The 17,904-nt window shown below is 40.1% G+C and overlaps 1 protein-coding gene across 1 annotated transcript in view; it reads left to right on the top strand.

Moving 5' to 3' along the window:
• TOX (thymocyte selection associated high mobility group box) overlaps positions 1-16,638 on the top strand; it is a 417,402-nt gene extending 400,764 nt beyond the window's left edge. The window contains exons 8-9 of the mRNA XM_060243743.1: positions 8,038-8,189; positions 15,593-16,638. Coding sequence (XP_060099726.1) covers positions 8,038-8,189; positions 15,593-15,629 — 189 coding nt within the window. The 3' untranslated portion in view covers positions 15,630-16,638. The remainder of the gene's footprint in view (positions 1-8,037; positions 8,190-15,592) is intronic.
• The last annotated feature ends 1,266 nt before the right edge of the window (positions 16,639-17,904 follow it).

Raw genomic sequence — 17,904 nt, 5'->3', positions numbered from 1 at the left:
ATTTGCTTTGCTATACATCTGCTGTTATTGTTCTGCTAAGCTTTCCACCTTTGACACTCTCTGCTCCACTGTTCATCCAACATTGTCACCATGCTGGCTTCTTATATTTTGCTGAACCCTATTGCCCATTGATTTGAGATCAGATTTGTATTAACCACTTTTTAAAAAGTGTATGACACACTTTAAAAATAAAGCAGCATGGTTCTTTCATGACATCTGTTTTAGCCAGCTGAGCTTAATCCACACAAGACAAGTGATACTGATGCCCTGAAAAGGATTGTGTTAATTTTACTTTATAGCAGGGGTGGCCAAAGTGTAGCTTGAGAGCCACATGTGGCTCTTTCACACATATTGTGTGGCTCTCAAAGACCCCACCACCCCATTGGCCAGCTTGAAGAAGGCATTTCTCTCTTTAAATCACTTCCCCAAGCCAGCTAGTGGCTTGGAGAATGCATTTAAAGTTGCTTTCTTACCACCTCCCTCCCTCCATCTTCCTTCCTGTCTTGCAGCTCTCTGACATTTATTCTATGTGGCTCTTATGTTAAGAAAGTTTGGCCACCCCTGCTTTATAGTCATTAGTAGGCCGTGTTAAAAGGCTAGGAGTCATGATTAGCATTGTGATGCTGAATATCTGAAAGACATCAGTCTCTGCGAATCCACATACCATCAGTGTGCTTCTAAGATCAATAGTGGTTAATGTTGCCTTCCCTGAGAGTGACAGAGCTGGCAACCAGATGCTCATGAACATTTTCTGTACTGGCTCCACTTCTGTGGAATAAGCTCTCTGTGGAGCTAATAAGGATCACATCACTGTTGGTCTTCAGAAGGACAAAATTATTTTGTTTCTGTGGACATTTTAAATAAAGGGGTTTTTGTGTGTTTTGACACCTGACAGGTTTTATGTAAGATGTCTTTAGAAATATGTTACTGATTGCCTTAGGAGGAAAGGTAGGATATAAATGTTTTAAAATACAAATAGAAAGTACCCAGTAGTACATAGAATACTCTCACCTGAATATGAGGCACCTTTTACAAGAAATGGGGCACATGTGACCTATACCAATATGAGAACCAATGTTCAGTGCACCTCCTCCTTTTAGAGCACCTCCTTCCTATAGAATATGTATGCATGCTTACCTTTAAATAGGATGCATATCAGTTGAAGGTTATTTCTACTTTCAGTTGCAATCAGGGTAGGTAAAGAGTCACAAAATGGTTGATGCTCCCTCTTCCACACTTACTTTTCAGTGCATGCCAGATATTGTGAATTCTGCTCTGTGTTAATCACTATGTGCTAACTATTCATCTTCAACATGAAATGTAAGCATATTCTCATATATGTGGTATATGGTAAATTTTAAAATAACTTTCCCAGTCCTCACCAGCCATAGTCATAGAGTTGGAAGGGACCTCCAAGGTCATCTAGTCCAACTCCCCCCCCCAATGCAGGAAATTCACAAATATCTCCCCCTAAATTCACAGGATCCGCATTGCTGTCAGGTGGCCATTCAGCTTCTGTTTAAAAACCTCCAAGGAAGGAGAGCCCACCACCTCCCAAGAAGGAAGCCTGTTCTACTGAGGAATTGCTCTGTTAGGAAGTTCTTCCTAATGTTGAGCCAGAAACTCTTTTGATTTAATTTCAACCCAGTGGTTCTAGTCCTACTTTCTGGGGCCACAGAAAACAATTCTGCACCATCCTCTCTATGACAGCCCTTCAAGTCCTTGAGGATGGTGATCATATCACCTCTCAGCTGCCTCCTCTCCAGGCTAAACATCCCCAGTTTCTTCAACCTTTCTTCATAGGACTTCGTCTCCAGACTCCTCACCATCTTTGTCGTCCTCCTCTGGACCCATTCCAGCTTGTGTATATCCTTATTAAAATGCAGTGCCCCAAACTGAACACAGTACTCCAGGTGAGGTCTTACCAGAGCAGAGTAAAGCGACACCATCTTTTCACGTGATCTGGACACTATACTTCTGTTAATTCAGCCCAATATTGCATTTGCCTTTTTAGCCACCTGTGCCTGCAGGCTGCAGCAGAGGGCGCGGGGCGGGTTCTCCAACTTGGAAATAATTTGCAAGGGGGGCCCCCAAGATTTTGACTGCCTAGAGGCCCCACAGGGTTTAATCCGGCCCTGCTTGGCAATACCCAAACACAAAATGTTCCATATAATGTTGATAGGGAAACTAAGAGGTTATCAATCCACAAGGATTCTTCCAGGGCTTCTGTTGTGATTCTTCATAAGAAACATTCTTCTAATAGTAGCCAAAATCCCCAAGTTGTTACCAAAACAAAACAAAAAAATGGTTTTGTAGAAAATTCAAAGCCATCCTTCCTCTATCTCTCTCTTACACATGCACACCTCTGGGGGTTTGCATGTTACCACATCATGAGGATGACAAGCGTGTGTTTGACAGTTTTGTGAATACTTTAGGCATAACTCTCAGATGGAACTCTGAATTCCTTCTTGAGGTGTTGGAAGTGTGCAGAATCTGGCTATAAGCCAAAGCCACATAGCTTTATTCCAACAATATAAACTCCCTGTATTTTCAAAGATATTATTTGTAGCATTTTTCTAAGTCACAACATACACAGCAGCTATCACATATGCACACCTAAATCTACAGTCTTAGTATGTCCATCACTCTTCTGTTCCACTAAACCACTGATGAAATCAAAGCTTTTGCTCTTGTGTGCTGTTACTTTTGAGTCTCTAATGTTGCAAATGATAATAGGCCTATGTACTGCTGCCCTGGTGGAGAGTTGCTTCTTCCCAAGGGCTACAATGTATATACATATAAAAACCATACACACAGAGAGAGACACACACACACACCATTGCTTTGGTTTATTTCTATTTATCAGTATGCCTCCATAAATGGTCATCTAAGAAATCACATTTTCATTTTATCTGGTTTGACTTTTAGTCAGTAAACACTTGGGTGTGCTACATTTTGCCACTGTTTCTTCTCCACCATCATTTTTCTTCACACTATGTTTTTGAATGCAGTTAAGAGGCAGAAAAATCATTAATATCTGTCAACTGTCCTTATAACCTTAAGAGAAAATTATTGTATGATATCACATGGACAGATTTTCAATTTCCTTGTGTAATAAACAGATGCTTTAAGATTTGGATGTAATTTAAAGGTTTAAAAACATCACATTGAGATTGATGAATAAATCAGTTGTAAAGACAAAAACATTGATGCCTGTTGAAAATAGCTCTCCAGACAGGCAGGAAATGAAATTAGTTCCCAGTAAAGTGTAGAGATGAAGATCACAGTTTAGGTTGTGCTGCAGGCTTTTTAGTACTTGCTGCAGTTGCACACAAAACCTCCAGCTAGGGATACAGAAATCTAATTAAAGAGCAAATGTCCCGCCTGACATCAAATTAATCTTTATCAAGTTCTCTGTTTTTTATTTCAATCTGGCACAAGAAAATGAAACTTAAAATTCGAGACATGTCACAGTTGGTGATTTTATCTTGAACATTACAATGCAAAAACATTTGGCATTGTCTCATTAGCCCACAGAATATCCATTTCCTGAATTATTTTTATTGCTACTCTGTTTGCAAAATTCTTACATAAAATAATATTTTAATATTTCTGTAACACAGTAGCACACACATGGATTATTTTTCAAGATCTGCTGGAGCTTTTTTGCCAAAATTTGGACTTGATTGCCTTTTGTCAGCTTTACATTTCTGAAATCCTTTAGTTATATTTTCCTAGCTTTGGCAAATAAGTTTCCTGCACGCATTATTACAACAACACAATATCCAAAAGGCTTAGAGGGACATTGAAACATTTGAATAATCAAATCAGAGGGTACTATAAGTATATATTGCATTGGCTTGTGGTGGCTATAGTAGGCAAGGAGATCTGTCATCTGGATAATATGAAATCCTGAAAACTAACATTCATGTAACTATTTCTTGTGATAAATGTGTTTAATGCTTTCACTCAGAACCAATAGCTGTGATTGCCTTTGTACACAAATTAACGAAAAACAGCAAACATACTAGAAAAGCCACTCATCAGATTTGCCCCAATATAAATATCAAATTAGAGATTCCCAATATGGACATCAAACTACTTATTTAATGGATGAAGAGGGAGTATTATGTTAAATGCAGGCTCTGCTTCCACTGTCTGCTACAGCATTTTCTTTTCTATTTTTTTACTTATGAGTATTTTCATTTTTTTATTTTATTTTTGCGAATTTATATTCACCCTTTCCCAGCGGATTACAACACAATAAAACAGCCAAAATCAAACAATAAAACAGTTAAAAATTAAACGGTTAAAACCATTAAATAAAAATGAAATAAGGTGGCATCAGTGGTATAAACATCATTCACAGATTGAGAGACAGCCAAAAGCCTGGCGGAACAGCTCCATTTTGCAGGCCCTCCGGAATGGTAGTAGATCCGGTAGGGACCGAATCTCCTTACGGAGCTGATTCTACCAGGTTGGGAGTATTAACACTACATTTCATTGAAATTGCTTCCCTTTGTCTGAAGAATGTAATTTATAGTTTGAAGTATTGTTGTTTTATTCACACTTCTCAAACTAACTCTGATTTGTCTGTGATTAGAACATGTCTAGTTTTTCCATTTAAAAAAAAAAGGTAAAGATAGTCCCCTGTGCAAGCACCAGTCGTTTCCGACTCTAGGGTGATGTCGCATTATGATGTTTCCACAGCAGACTTTTTATGGGGTGGTTTATCCATACCATCACACATTTCCTTTCCCCCTCTCCTTTTCCCTTTGAATATGGAGATGACTTTGAAAAGACTTACTTGAATCAAAACAAGTTCTGGAATTGAAAAATAGTTTAGAAAAAGAATAGTTTAGAAAAAAGGAAGAAAAACTGGGAAATGTGTTAAAGCATCTTAGCTTGGAAAGTATTTGTTAAACCAGCTAGCCTTCAGTCTTATTTTGCATGAAAGAAATGGGGCAGGAACCATGCAAATTATGTGATAAATGGCAGTCTGTTTAAATCATGCAGCAAGCTCTGGTAAGTCTACTGGATACAGGGAATAAATTTAAGGTTGTGTTTAAATTAGGGTTGCCAGGTCTGAGATGGAAAATACCTGGAGACTTTGGGGTAGATCTGGTAGGGGTTGGGGTTTGGGGAGGGGAGGGGAGGGCCTCAGCATTGTACTATGCCATAAAGTCCCTTCAAAGTAGCCATTTTCTCCAGGGGAGCTGATCTCTGCCAGCTGGAGATCAGTGGTAAAAGCGGGAGATCTCCAGGTCCCACATGGAGGCTGGCAACATGTATGTCTGCTTCTTACATCCCAGTAGGAAGAACATCCTCCTTATACTGTATCTCTGGACATCAGAGACATCAACAAACTGTGGTTTTTGAATCAATATATCACAACAAATTACAATTATTACAAGTTGTAATTAACAAACAAGTTACTAACCTAGTATGGAATCCTGAGTTGTTGGACTGTTTACCTTCCACTGGTTTCTAACAGTATTTTTATGGTATCTGAATATACCCAAAGATCAATTAGTCAAAGCTGTGGAATCATAATATGCTGACTTTAACTATAATCCTGGGTATATGTCCTAGAAAATAAGGCCTATGACATTTACAGGAATTTGCTTCCAAGTAAAAATTAATAGAATCTTGCTGTTTGTCCCTTTGACATAATGTTTAACTTCATACAAAGCTGATTCATAATCTGTTTTAGCTAGAGGAACTGCAATCGGTGTTTAGTCTCATTGACTTCAATGGGTCAAGCAGTTCAGTAGATCTCAGTCAGCTGAAACTGAACTCCTGGAGCTTAAATGATCTATATTGAACTGCTCATTTCTTCCATTGTAATTTGAACCTGTGTTTGAGCTATGAATATGAAAAAGTTTCCTTAACTTCTTGTAAGTATCTATTAGTCTGGATAAAAAGTGTAAAAATAACCTTGAGAAAGTGCTATACCTAACTAGATTTTCCTTAGAATTTCATTGAGCTACTTGATGCTTAAGAACATAAGAGAAGCCATGTTAGATCAGGCCAATGGCCCATCCAGTCCAACATTCTGTGTCACACAGCGGCCATATATATATATATATATATATATATATATATATATATATATATACACACACACACACACACACACACACACTGTGGCTAATAGCCACTGATGGACCTCTGCTCCATATTTTTATCTAACCTCCTCTTGAAGGTGGCCATGCTTGTGGCCGCCACCACCTCCTGTGGCAGTGAATTCCACATGTTAATCACCCTTTGGGTGAAGAAGTGCTTCCTTTTATCTGTTTTAACCTGTCTGCTCAGCAATTTCATCGAATGCCCACGAGTTCTTGTATTGTAAGAAAGGACTCGTAGGCATTCGATGAAATTGCTGAGCAGACATGCTTAATAGAATTTTTTACTGTGACTAAAATTATGTATTTTCTTAAGCATATTTATTGTGAAAACATATAACTAAAACGTTCTATATAAATAACTTCTGGATTCAAGATGTGTGCCTTAGATTGATTTTCTTTGGTAATTAAAAATGTCCAAATAATGTCAACATAATTGTATTTATATTACAGCTGTTCCAAAACTTCATGTCAGAATTTATCTATTTGATGAAGGAGAGTTTGTTGACTAGCTAAGCAAATCTCATGAAACTAGGAAGTGTCCTTTACTTTTTTGACCAAATTCTAGACTGACGGGTGGGGGTAGTGTGATTAAGTAACATAAACTGCCATAGGTTTACAAATAGCATATCGGATGCTGCCTAAGCTTTAACACCATTTTGGGTGGGAAGTCCCCTTACATTTGGTCATATAAGCTCAAAGTTGTGCCTTGAGCGCTAGGTTAGGAACTTCAGAGACTTTTAAAAGCAGAATTTTATGCACTTTTGTACACTCGTTTTTAGTATCTAAGATTGAGATGAAACGTAAAAATTCAGTGTTGTTTAAATTTCTTTCATATGTTTCATCACAAAGGACAATTTCAATGCAAACTTGTACACGGCATGAATACTACTTTGGGTTGCAGAATGCCCAGATAATTGAGGATGGCCAAAAGGACCAGTAACTAGATGGTAGCTACTTTAAAACATTCCACATTGTAGCAAAAACTTCAAGGGAATGGTTCCCGTTCAACTCAATAAAACCTTATGGTTTAGCAAATGCACCTTCTTCTGATGTCCTTGGAAAGTTCCTCTCTTTAGACCCATCTAGCCTGTATTCCTTAAGCAGACATTAGCTGGTTTATTGCTGTGCTTGTACACTATAAAGTACTCCTAACCTTTCAGCAGCCCTCTTTGTTTATTTAAGCTAAATACTGTATGGAAAAATCAATGGTTACTGTTCTTGAAAATCTGACCAGCTATGCTGCTTTTGGCAAGCAACATTTAACCATGGCTCACTCTTGGCTGAAAACAACAGTAAGCGTCTCCTTCCCCCCCCCCCCCCACTTTGCTTTTGCTACATTAGTCCAACAACTGTTAAAAAGCTTTGGTTGGATTTTTGTGTAGTTGAGAAAGAAGTGCAAATAAAAGAAGCAGCAGATGGTCCTTTTGTGACTGCACCAAATAAAAGGAGTTTGAGAACAATAATTGTGAATAGGTGTAGTCTAATAAAACACTCAGCCACCTGCTGCCTGCATCCTTCAAAAAGATTCTGTTGCATATTCTTGGAATTAACTAATAGTGTATCCTTGGGTTGAATCGAAATACGAGCTGTAAGAAACACAGAGACCTTTCTTTTATTTCTCTGTGCTGAATGAGTTGTTTTTCATGGCTTTTAAAATGTCTCTATTCTTTGTCTTGGAGTTCTATACTATTGCAGTATGTTATCTTGCATTGCTTCTCAACCAATTAAAATTATTTCTGAAAAGACACAAGCGTCATATTTCTCCCCTCCCCCCCCTTTTTGCTTCAAGTTGGAGAACTTAGAAGCAAAGCTTGGGATTTTGTCAAGACTTTCAGTTAAGATGTTAACTGGGCTAATCGAACCTTGCTTTGATTTTTTTTAAATTTGTTTTGTTTTTTTTCTTGTTTAGGGCTTCACTCTCCAGCCTGACTACCAGAATATTATCAACCCTACATCTACAGCTGCGCAAGTTGTTACTCAAGCAATGGAGTATGTTCGTTCAGGGTGCAGAAATCCTCCCGCACAGAGCGTGGACTGGAATAATGATTACTGCAGTAATGGGTGAGCAGTCTGTGAATGCCATTTTACATTGATGAGTATTTATGACATATGTTGAGCAATTGTTGTGGTATTTTTTTTTTTATTCTTGTGGTCTAAATAAGATAACAGAGTTTGGGTATATTTGTTTATCTATAGGTCTGTTGTGGAAAAAAAATTAATGTAAAAAGTAGTGGTGATTTGCTTTGTTTTAATTATGTTTCACTTTGTCTCAGAGAGCTGAAGGTGGCAAACCTTCATATATTTAATTGCAGAGAAGTCTCATATTTCACTGAAATCAATGAGACATGGAACATTGCATCTAAATGCAATAGTCAGAGGAGATAGTACCAGCTTGGGGGCCACAATCCAGTGAGCACTTCTATCCCATGTGATGTAATTGCTTAGTGTAGTTGTGACAATAAAATGGAGGGAAGGGCTTCCCTGAACACCTTGGTGATAAAAATGCGCCAAGTTAATAATATCTTTGAAAGAAGGGTAGGGGCTGTTTCCCTTTCATTCCCAGGAGCAATCTCCTGGCCTTGGCCTTGTACTTCATCTCATCTAATCTGCTAGATGGCATGAGGGTTTCCTATTGTAAAAAAAACAATGCCCACTGCAATAACAAAATTGATATTCATTTTCTAATCAGCACCAGAGGAAAGCTCCACTTTCAGTAGATCCAAGGCACTGTGTTGTTTGAATCATGACTAGATAAGAAAACCTTTAATCATGTAACTACTACCAGGACAGGGTGTGTGTGGAATCAAAAGTGAATCTATTTATTTAGCTGTGTATCTTTGACAGACTGAATTACAAGCCCTTATGTCCATACACTCTGTGGGATCAAAAAAGTCTGTGGAAGTGGGATGAAGTAAGTCACATGGGCTAGTAGATGATAGGAATATAAAAGAGAAATTAGCCAACTCTGACTCAGGGATTGAGATGTTGTGCATGTATGCACATAGAATCATGAAGTTGGAAGGGACCCCCAGGGTCATCTAGACCAACCCACTGCACAATGCAGGAAATTCACAAATACCTCCCCCCAAACACATATACATCCCCAGTGACCCCTGCTTCATTCCCAGAAGATGGCAAAAACTCCAGGATCCCTTGCCAAACTGGCCTGGAGAAAAATTGCTGACTGACATCAAAGTGGCAATCAGCATTTCCCTGGGCATGTAAGAAAGGGCCACAAGAAATATGCACTGGTGCAACCCTTCCTGCCCTCCTCCTCATGATCTACCTAATTCACAGAATCAGCATTGCTGTCAGATAGCCATCTTGCCTCTGCTTTAAAACCTCCAAAGAAGGAAAGCCTACCATCTCCCGAGGAAATCTTTCCCATTGAGGAACTGCTTTGTCAAGAAGTTATTCCTAATCTTTAGCTGGAAACTCTTTTCATCTAATTTCAACCTGTTGGTTCTGGTCCAACTTTCTGGGGCAACAGAACACAATCCTGCACCATCTGCTATATGACATCCCTTCAAGTACTTCAAGATGGTGATCATATCACCTCTCAGCTACCTCCTCTCCAGGCTAAACATGCCCAGTTCCTTCAACCATTCCTCATAGGACTTGGTCTCCAGACCTCTCACCATCTTCATCACCCTCCTCTGGACCCATTCCAACTTGTCTATATCCTTCTTAAAATGTGGTGCCCAAAACTGAACACAATACTCCAGGTGAGGTCTTACCAGAGCAGAGAAAAGCAATACCATCACTTCACATGATCTGGACACTATACTTCTGTTGATATGGCCCAAAATTGCATTTACCTTTTTAGCTACCACATCACACTCTACATTCTTTTCGCACATACTACTGCTAAGACAAGTCTCCCCCATCCTATAACCATGCATGGGATTTTTCCTACCTAAATGCAGAACTTTACACTTATCCCTGTTAAAATTCATTTTCTTGGTTTAGCCCAGCTTTCTAGCCTGTCCAGATTATCCTGTATCCTGTTTCTGTCTTCTACTGTATTTGCAACCCTTTGCAATTTAGTATCATCTTCAAATGGAGACAGGATCCTCTTGTCTGCACGCCCTAAAACTTGCAATTCGGACCCTTGCCCCTCCTGGCTTATTAAATCCTGCCAAATGGAGCTTAGATATTTTGTACGGGATATCATAAATAGATCCCTGATGGAAGGGCAATTTCCAACACCTCTTAAGGAGGCAGTGGTCCACCCCCTCTTAAAAAAACTGAATTGGCACACTATCGGCCAGTCTTGAATTTGCCCTTTTTGGGTAAACTCATTGAGAGGGCAGTGGCGTTGCAACTACAGAGTTTCCTGCAGGATGCTTCCGTCCTTGACTCCCATCAGTCAGGCTTCCGCCCAGGTCATGGGACGGAGACAGTGCTGGTTGCCCTAGTGGATGATCTCCAGCAGCACCTGGACCAAGGCGGCTCGGCGGTACTGATGTTGTTAGACCTATCGGCAGCATTCGATACGGTCGACCATCGGTTGCTGACTTGCCGTCTCGCCAACGTGGGGATTCAGGGGTTGGCTTTACAATGGCTTACCTCTTTCCTCAAGGGTCGGGGACAAAGAGTGGCGATTGGGGGTGAATTGTCCCGGAGGTACCCGCTGGATTGCAGGGTCCCTCAGGGAGCAGTTCTCTCCCCGATGTTGTTTAACATCTACATGCGCCCTCTTGCCCAGATTGCCCGGAGATATGGGCTGGGTTACCACCAGTACGCTGATGACACCCAGCTCTATCTACTTATGGACGGCCCGCCTGCCTGTGTCCCAGAAAACCTGGACCTGGCATTGCAGGCCGTGTCTAGATGGCTCAGGCTGAGTGGGCTGAAGCTAAATCCAGCGAAGACAGAGGTCCTGTGCCTGGGTCGCCGTGGTCCGGGGAGGGAGATTCCCTTACCGGCCCTCGATGGTGTGCCTCTGTCAGAGGTGCACAGGGTTAGGAGCCTGGGGGTGCTATTGGAGCCTACTCTAACTATGGAGGCCCAGATAGCAGCCACTGCCAAGTCCGCATTTTTTCATCTCAGGCGGGCAAGGCAGTTGGCCCCTTTCCTGGAGGACGGCGACCTGGCAACAGTGATCCATGCAACGGTCACCTCGAGGCTGGACTACTGCAATGCCCTCTACATGGGGCTGCCCCTGTGCCGAACCCGGAAGTTGCAGCTAGTGCAGAATGCGGCTGCCTGGCTGTTGTTAGGGCTCCCTAGACGGGAGCACATTCAGCCGGGGCTTCGGGGACTGCATTGGCTGCCGATAACATACTGAGTTCGGTACAAGGTGCTGGTTATGACCTTTAAAGCCCTTTATGGCCTGGGACCTGCCTACCTTAGGGACCGTCTCTCCCCACATGTTCCCTAGAGAGTGCTGAGATCGGGGTCTCAGAACCTCCTTATAATCCCTGGGCCAAAGGAGGCCCGTCTGAAAGTGACCAGAGACAGGGCCTTTTCGATTGCAGCTCCCTGTTGGTGGAACCAGCTCCCGGAGGAGGTGAGGGCCCTGCGGAATCTCGAACAGTTCCGCAGGGCCTGTAAAACAGCCCTCTTCCAGTTGGCATATAATTAATTGATATCGGAATGCCTGAATATTTAAATCTCGAACATCAGATTACTGTATACTGGAATATTTGAAGAATTGATTTAAGGAAAAGGTGGCATAGTGCATATTGATGTGAGTTTTATGTATTTTATTGTAAAATTATTAACGTATTTTTAAACTGATCCTTGTTAGTTTTGTATTGTGAGCCGCCCTGAGCTCGCCTCGGTGGGGTAGGGCGGGATATAAATCGAATAAAATAAATAAATAAATAAATTTAATAAGCATTCCCTTTATTTCTTCATCTAAATCATTTATAAAGATATTGAACAAAACAGGTTCCAGGACAGATCTCTGAGGTACTCCACTTGTCACTCCTCTCCAAGAGGATGAGGAAGCATTCACAAGCACTCTTTGGGTGCAATCTGTCAACCAGTTACAGATCCACCTGACAGTAACAGGATCCAAACCACATTTTACCAACTTGTCAACAAGAATACTATGTGGAGCCTTATCATAGGCCTTACTGAAATCAAGATAAACTATGTCTACAGCATTCCTTTGATCCAGTAAGGTAGTCACTTTCTCAAAGAAGGAGATAAGGTTAGTCTGACATGACTTGAGAAACCCACTCTGGCTCTTATTAATCACAGCCATCTTTTCTAAATGTTCCAGGACTGACTGACTGATGATTTGTTCCAAAACTTTTCCAAGCTGATAAGTTGGTAGTTCCCTGGATTCTCCTTCCTCCCCTTTTTGGAGACGGGGACAACATTTACCCGTCCAGCACCTCACCTGTTCTCAAAGAATTCTCAAAAATAATGGCCAGAGGCTCAGAAATTATCTCCTCAAGTTCTTTTGGTACCCTTGGATGAAGTTCATCTGGCCCTGAGGACTTAGTTTCATTTGAAGAAACTAGGTGTTTATGTAATACCCCTGTGCTGATGATCCTAGGCCACAAATCCCTTCCCTCATCATATGTTTTGTTTCTGCCACAGTAAGCACCATTTTCCTCACAAGAGAAGACTGAGGAAAAGTAGGAATTGAGCAGTTCTGCCCTTGCTTCCTCACCTGTTACAATTTCACTTTCCTGTCCTTGCAATGGGCCTACCATGTCCTTGATCTTTTTCTTATTTTGCACATTTTGTACATTTTTAGCATCTCTTGCTAGCCTAAGCTCATACTGAGCTTTAAGTGTTTATTTGTTTACATTCATCCTTGGTTATAAGACCCTCCTTCAATTTCCTAAATGAGTCCTTTTTTTAATTCCTCAAGTCTTTAGAGAGGTTTTTATGGAGTCACCTTGGCTTCTTTAGGCTCCTCCTATTTTTCCTTCTCAGCGGAATCATTTGTGCTTGTGCCTTCAATATTTCACTTGTAAGCAACTCCCACCCCTCTTGAACTCCCATCTCCTTAAGTATTTCTGACCATGGGATTTAACCCAGCTTCACTCTAAATTTGTCAAAAATTTGCTTTTCTAAAGTCCAACCTATATATCTGACTTCTTGCAGATTTTCCCTTCCTCAAGACTGTAAATTCCAAAATCACGTGGTCACGACAAACCAGGGTTCTCACTACTTCCTCCTCATCAACCAGTTCTTCCTTATTGGTGAGAATCAAGTCCAAGATAGCAGACCCCTTGTTTCCTTCGCCACTTTTTTGAAAATAAAGTTGTCAGCAAGACAAGCCAGGAATTTATTTATTTATTTATTTATTGCAGAGTTGGACTTCCAACAGATGTCTGGTTAATTGAAATATCCCATGACCACTGTGTCCCTTCTCTTTGAAAACTTTGCTATCTCCTGTAGGCGTATCTCATCTAAGTCCTCTGCCTAGCCTTTGTGGTCTATAGCTGACCCCCACCATACTATCACTGTTAGTTCTTACTCCTTTTATTTTTACCCAGAGACTGTCAATTGAACTGCCCTGCTCAAATTCACGTATTTCCTCACAGGTATATATCTCCTTCACATATAATGCTAAGCCTCCACCCTTCCTTATTGGTCTGTCTCTTTTAAATAAGTTGTACCTCTCAATCCTAATATTCCATTTGTGTCATCCCACCAAGTTTCAGCAATGCCTAATAGACCATACTCCCCTTTTTGTCTTAGGACTTCCAGTTCCTCCTGTTTCTTTTCCACACTCTGTGCATTAGTGTAGAGACACTGGAACCATTGAGAGCCAGTTTGGTGCAGTGGTTAAGTGCATGGACTCTTATCTGGGAGAACCCGGGTTTGATTCCCCACTTCTCCACTTGCAGCTCCTGGAATGGCTTTAGGTCAGCCATAGATCTTACAGAGCTGTCTTTGAAAGGGCAGCTACTGTGAGAGCTCTCTCAGCCCTACCTACCTCACAGGGTGTCTATCGTGAGGGAGGAAGGTAAAGGAGATTGTAAGCTGCTCTGAGATTCAGAGTGAAAGGAGGGGTATAAATCCACTATCATCATCTTCATCATCATCCAATACCCATGTTTTATGCACCCTGAAGTTTTTGTTTCCTTACATACTTGTAAGTTAATGTTACCTAGCATATGTGACACTCCCCACAAAACTTTAGCATTCTTATCTCCAGTTATTGGAATCATACTAGACTTTGAATTATTGTCTTGCTCCCCCACACAACTTATTTTAAAGCCCTCCTTATTTGGTTAACAAGTCTCTTACCAAACACCTTTTTACCTGCCTTCATGAGGTGCAAACGATCCCCGATAGAAGAGCGCCATCTTGAAAGCATAAGCCATCTTGAAAGCATAAGCCAAAAATCCAAACCTTTCCTGATGACACCATTTATTTCCAGTATTCTTCTTTCCCTGTAAAGCTGAGGGGGAAAGGAACAGGAAAAGCCACATAGGATTGAAGACTGCCTTTCCTGTTGATTTTCATAATAATCAGAATGACCTGAATCACTCTCTGATTTCACCCAAATTCTTCTGAGTATTTCTGATGATGATGGAAACAAATACAGGCCTTTTTTTGAGCAGGAACACACAGGAATGCAATTCCAGCTGGCTTGGCCAGAGCTCTGGCTCAAAAAGAGGTCTCTGGCAGATGGAAGGCACTAGGCAGCCATGCACTCCCAGACCATACACTCCATCCTCTCTGCCACCTCCACCCTCCAATGGACTTACGAAAGATGCAGAGCCGCCCACCAGCTGCCTGTTCAGCCGCATGTGACTCTCTCTCTCTGTTTTTTTTTTGGGGGGGGGGGGGAGGACAAAACAAGGTCTGTCATTGGGCTGTGTGAGAACACACATCCGTGAAACGCAGCTAATGGCACTGTACTGTTCTGTGTCAATATGCAGAAAGTAACCTACGGAAAGGTGATATCACTTCTGATGACATCAGGGATTGGCCTAATATGCAAATGAGTTCCTGCTGAGCTTTTTCTACAACCCCCCCCCCGAATAAATAGTTAATATGAAGAGATAATTTTAAATTGCTCATTATGTCCATTTTAAGAAAACATCCTCATCTGACTTCTAGATAGGAGGGGAGGGGGGGAAAACTAGTCATCCTGGCTTAGGAGAGTGTTTTAATTTGATTAAACTGTTTTAAGTATTTAAATTTGATCTGATTGTCTCCTTATCCTGCTGCTGTTTGCTCTTATATTGTTTTATCTGGATGTTTTTGCTAAATATTATTCTATTGAGGCAATGTGTTATAAAATAGTAAATGTTTCATATAGTGTTGATTTTATTTTGGCCTTTTAATCATATTATTGCTCCATAAGCTGCTTTGGAGGACCCACTGTGATTAAAAAAATGGATATGGATATTTATTTTAATAATGCATTTCATTTCTAGAGATGGAAGAACTCTGATTTCAAGAGTTAAGATATCACTTCCACTCATATCTGATTGTGATGGCTAACACTAATTTTTGTTCTCTTTTTTTCTTTTTATTCCCAGGGCCATGCAGAGGGACAAAGCCTTGTACCTCACCTGAATATGTTTGGGGAAAGCCTCTCTCCTTTCCACTGAGGAATGCAGGGAAGTCTTCTCATCATGATTGCTTTGTGCAGTCAAGGCAGTTCTGCATTTATTTAGAGAATATAAGTTGCTAAGCACTTAGGACTATTTGAGCTGGTGGGTCATTCGCGCTGGGAAAACAATAGTATTGCTCCTTCTTCCACCCCTTCCTTCTTTTTCTTTCTCCTCCAACATTCTTTAATGGACATTGCTTTTCTTCTTCTTTTTTTAAAAGAAGGAGGCTTGGACCATTCAAATTTTATGTTGGTTTTTATTTTTGCTGTGAAGTGCTGCGCTAGTAACTGCCTTAGCAACTGTAGATGTCTTGGATAAAAGTCCTGGATTTTCCATTGGTTTTCATAATGGGTGTTTATATGAAACTACTAAAGACTTTTTAAATGGCTTGATGTAGCAATCATAGCAAGTTTGTAAATAGCATCTATGTTACACTCTCCTAGAGTATAAAATGTGAATGTTTTTGTAGCTAACTGTAATTTGAAACTGGCTCATTCCAGTTTATTGATTTCACAAAGGGGGTTAAATTGGCAAACATTCATATTTTTACTTCATTTTTAAGCAACTGACTAATAGTCTATATTTTCAAACTCTCTGAAAGAAAAAAAAGAAAAAAATATTCCCAAATGAGTTTAATTAAGCAGAAATTGGCTTTGTGTCATTAATTATACAAAAAAATTTAGTGTTGAGAAAAGAGGAAACACATTTATTTTGTACTGCCTAAAACTGCTTTTTTATCACTTTATGTGTAACGGTTAGTAAACGTCATTTACGTCCTCTTATGTATAAAACTGCCAAATGCTTTCTTGATATTTTATTAGATGCAGAAACAGATTGGAAACAGCTAAATTATAACCTTTACATATGGCTATGTATTATTGTTTCTTCATACTGTGTCTGTATTTAATCTTTTTTTATGGAAGCTGTTGCGCCTATTTATGAAATAATAAATATAGGTGTTTGTAAGTAAATTTGTTAGCATCCTAACGAGGATTTTTTTTAAAAAAAACTAATTTTGTTGGCATCAGTGGATTTGCTGCTGGTGTGAATACTTTTTGGTTTTACTGTAATAAAGTCAAACCAGCTTTTTCTCCCCTGGGAGGAAAAAATATTGCAGTTCATATGTTGATCTGAGACCAAAAGAGAAAAAATACTTCCGTTTCTCTAGTCATGTAAGATGGAGCTGTTCAAGTAGAACATTGTTTAGTCCTCACTAGAAGAGTCTAAACAAGGCTCAGATTACAATCCAAAGTCTGATATGTACAGGGACATTCCCATACTTTTCTGTGTAGGAAAGTTTTCTGTATATACACTGAGGCTCTATTACATGCCCAGGTCATTCCCCTGCTCGTAGATGACAACAGGGAAACTGGCTGCACAAGTACCGTTCCAAATAATGTGCTGGGTGCTATAACATGGCCACAGTTTGTAAATGGATGTCTTGGGTGGTCAAAGAACTTCTCCCCCCCCCTCCCAAAAAAAAGAGGAATTAAAATAGAAAAAGAAAACCAAAATTTGAAGTTACCAAAAATGCTTCAGTTATGAGGGTAAAGGAACTATGTGGCGATTTTTTTTAGTAGGAATTAGTGGAAACAAGGCAATTTCAGTGCCTCCTAAGTAACTACAACTGAAGAATAGAATAGTGATTAAGAGAGACCAAAACTAAATATTAGATCACAAATGATTAAATATAACCCATGAGACTACAGGGTTTTTGGAATGTACCTCCCTACAAAAGAAGGAGCAATCGTCATCGGAGTCCCAGTAATCTCATACTCTTCCATCTGTTTCTTGAACAAGCCTGGAATGGGATTAACCTATGAATGAATGTTGATTAACAGCACTATAGTTTTGGTGAGTCCTCTCTTTTTCCTTAGTCATCCCTCTTCCCAAACCAAATGAGCATCAGACTATATTTTAGGCAATTTCATTTCCATTTCCTACAGCTTGCTTGCCCCAGGCAACAATTGCTGTCAGGCAAGCCATCTTTCTGAGTTTGGGGTAAGATTATAAGAGTAGTTTTCTTTTCTTCACTTTGCTTGCTGTGGCAAAGTCTCTGAACCCCTGTACTTATCTAATTGATAATCTGCTGGCCTCTATTTCATATGAGAAATAGAGAAATTGTGTTAATCCAATCCCAAAACAATGTAACACGCCTAAAAATACAGTATGTTTGCTTTGCAATGAAATTAGGCAATGTACTACCTTGAATCACTTGAGCATGTAATAACTAATAA

Source organism: Heteronotia binoei, chromosome 7 (genome assembly GCF_032191835.1).
Source record: "Heteronotia binoei isolate CCM8104 ecotype False Entrance Well chromosome 7, APGP_CSIRO_Hbin_v1, whole genome shotgun sequence".
NCBI lineage: Eukaryota > Metazoa > Chordata > Lepidosauria > Squamata > Gekkonidae > Heteronotia > Heteronotia binoei.
The sequence above is the reverse complement of the archived record's forward strand: the minus strand, read 5'-3'. Positions and strand labels throughout refer to the sequence as shown.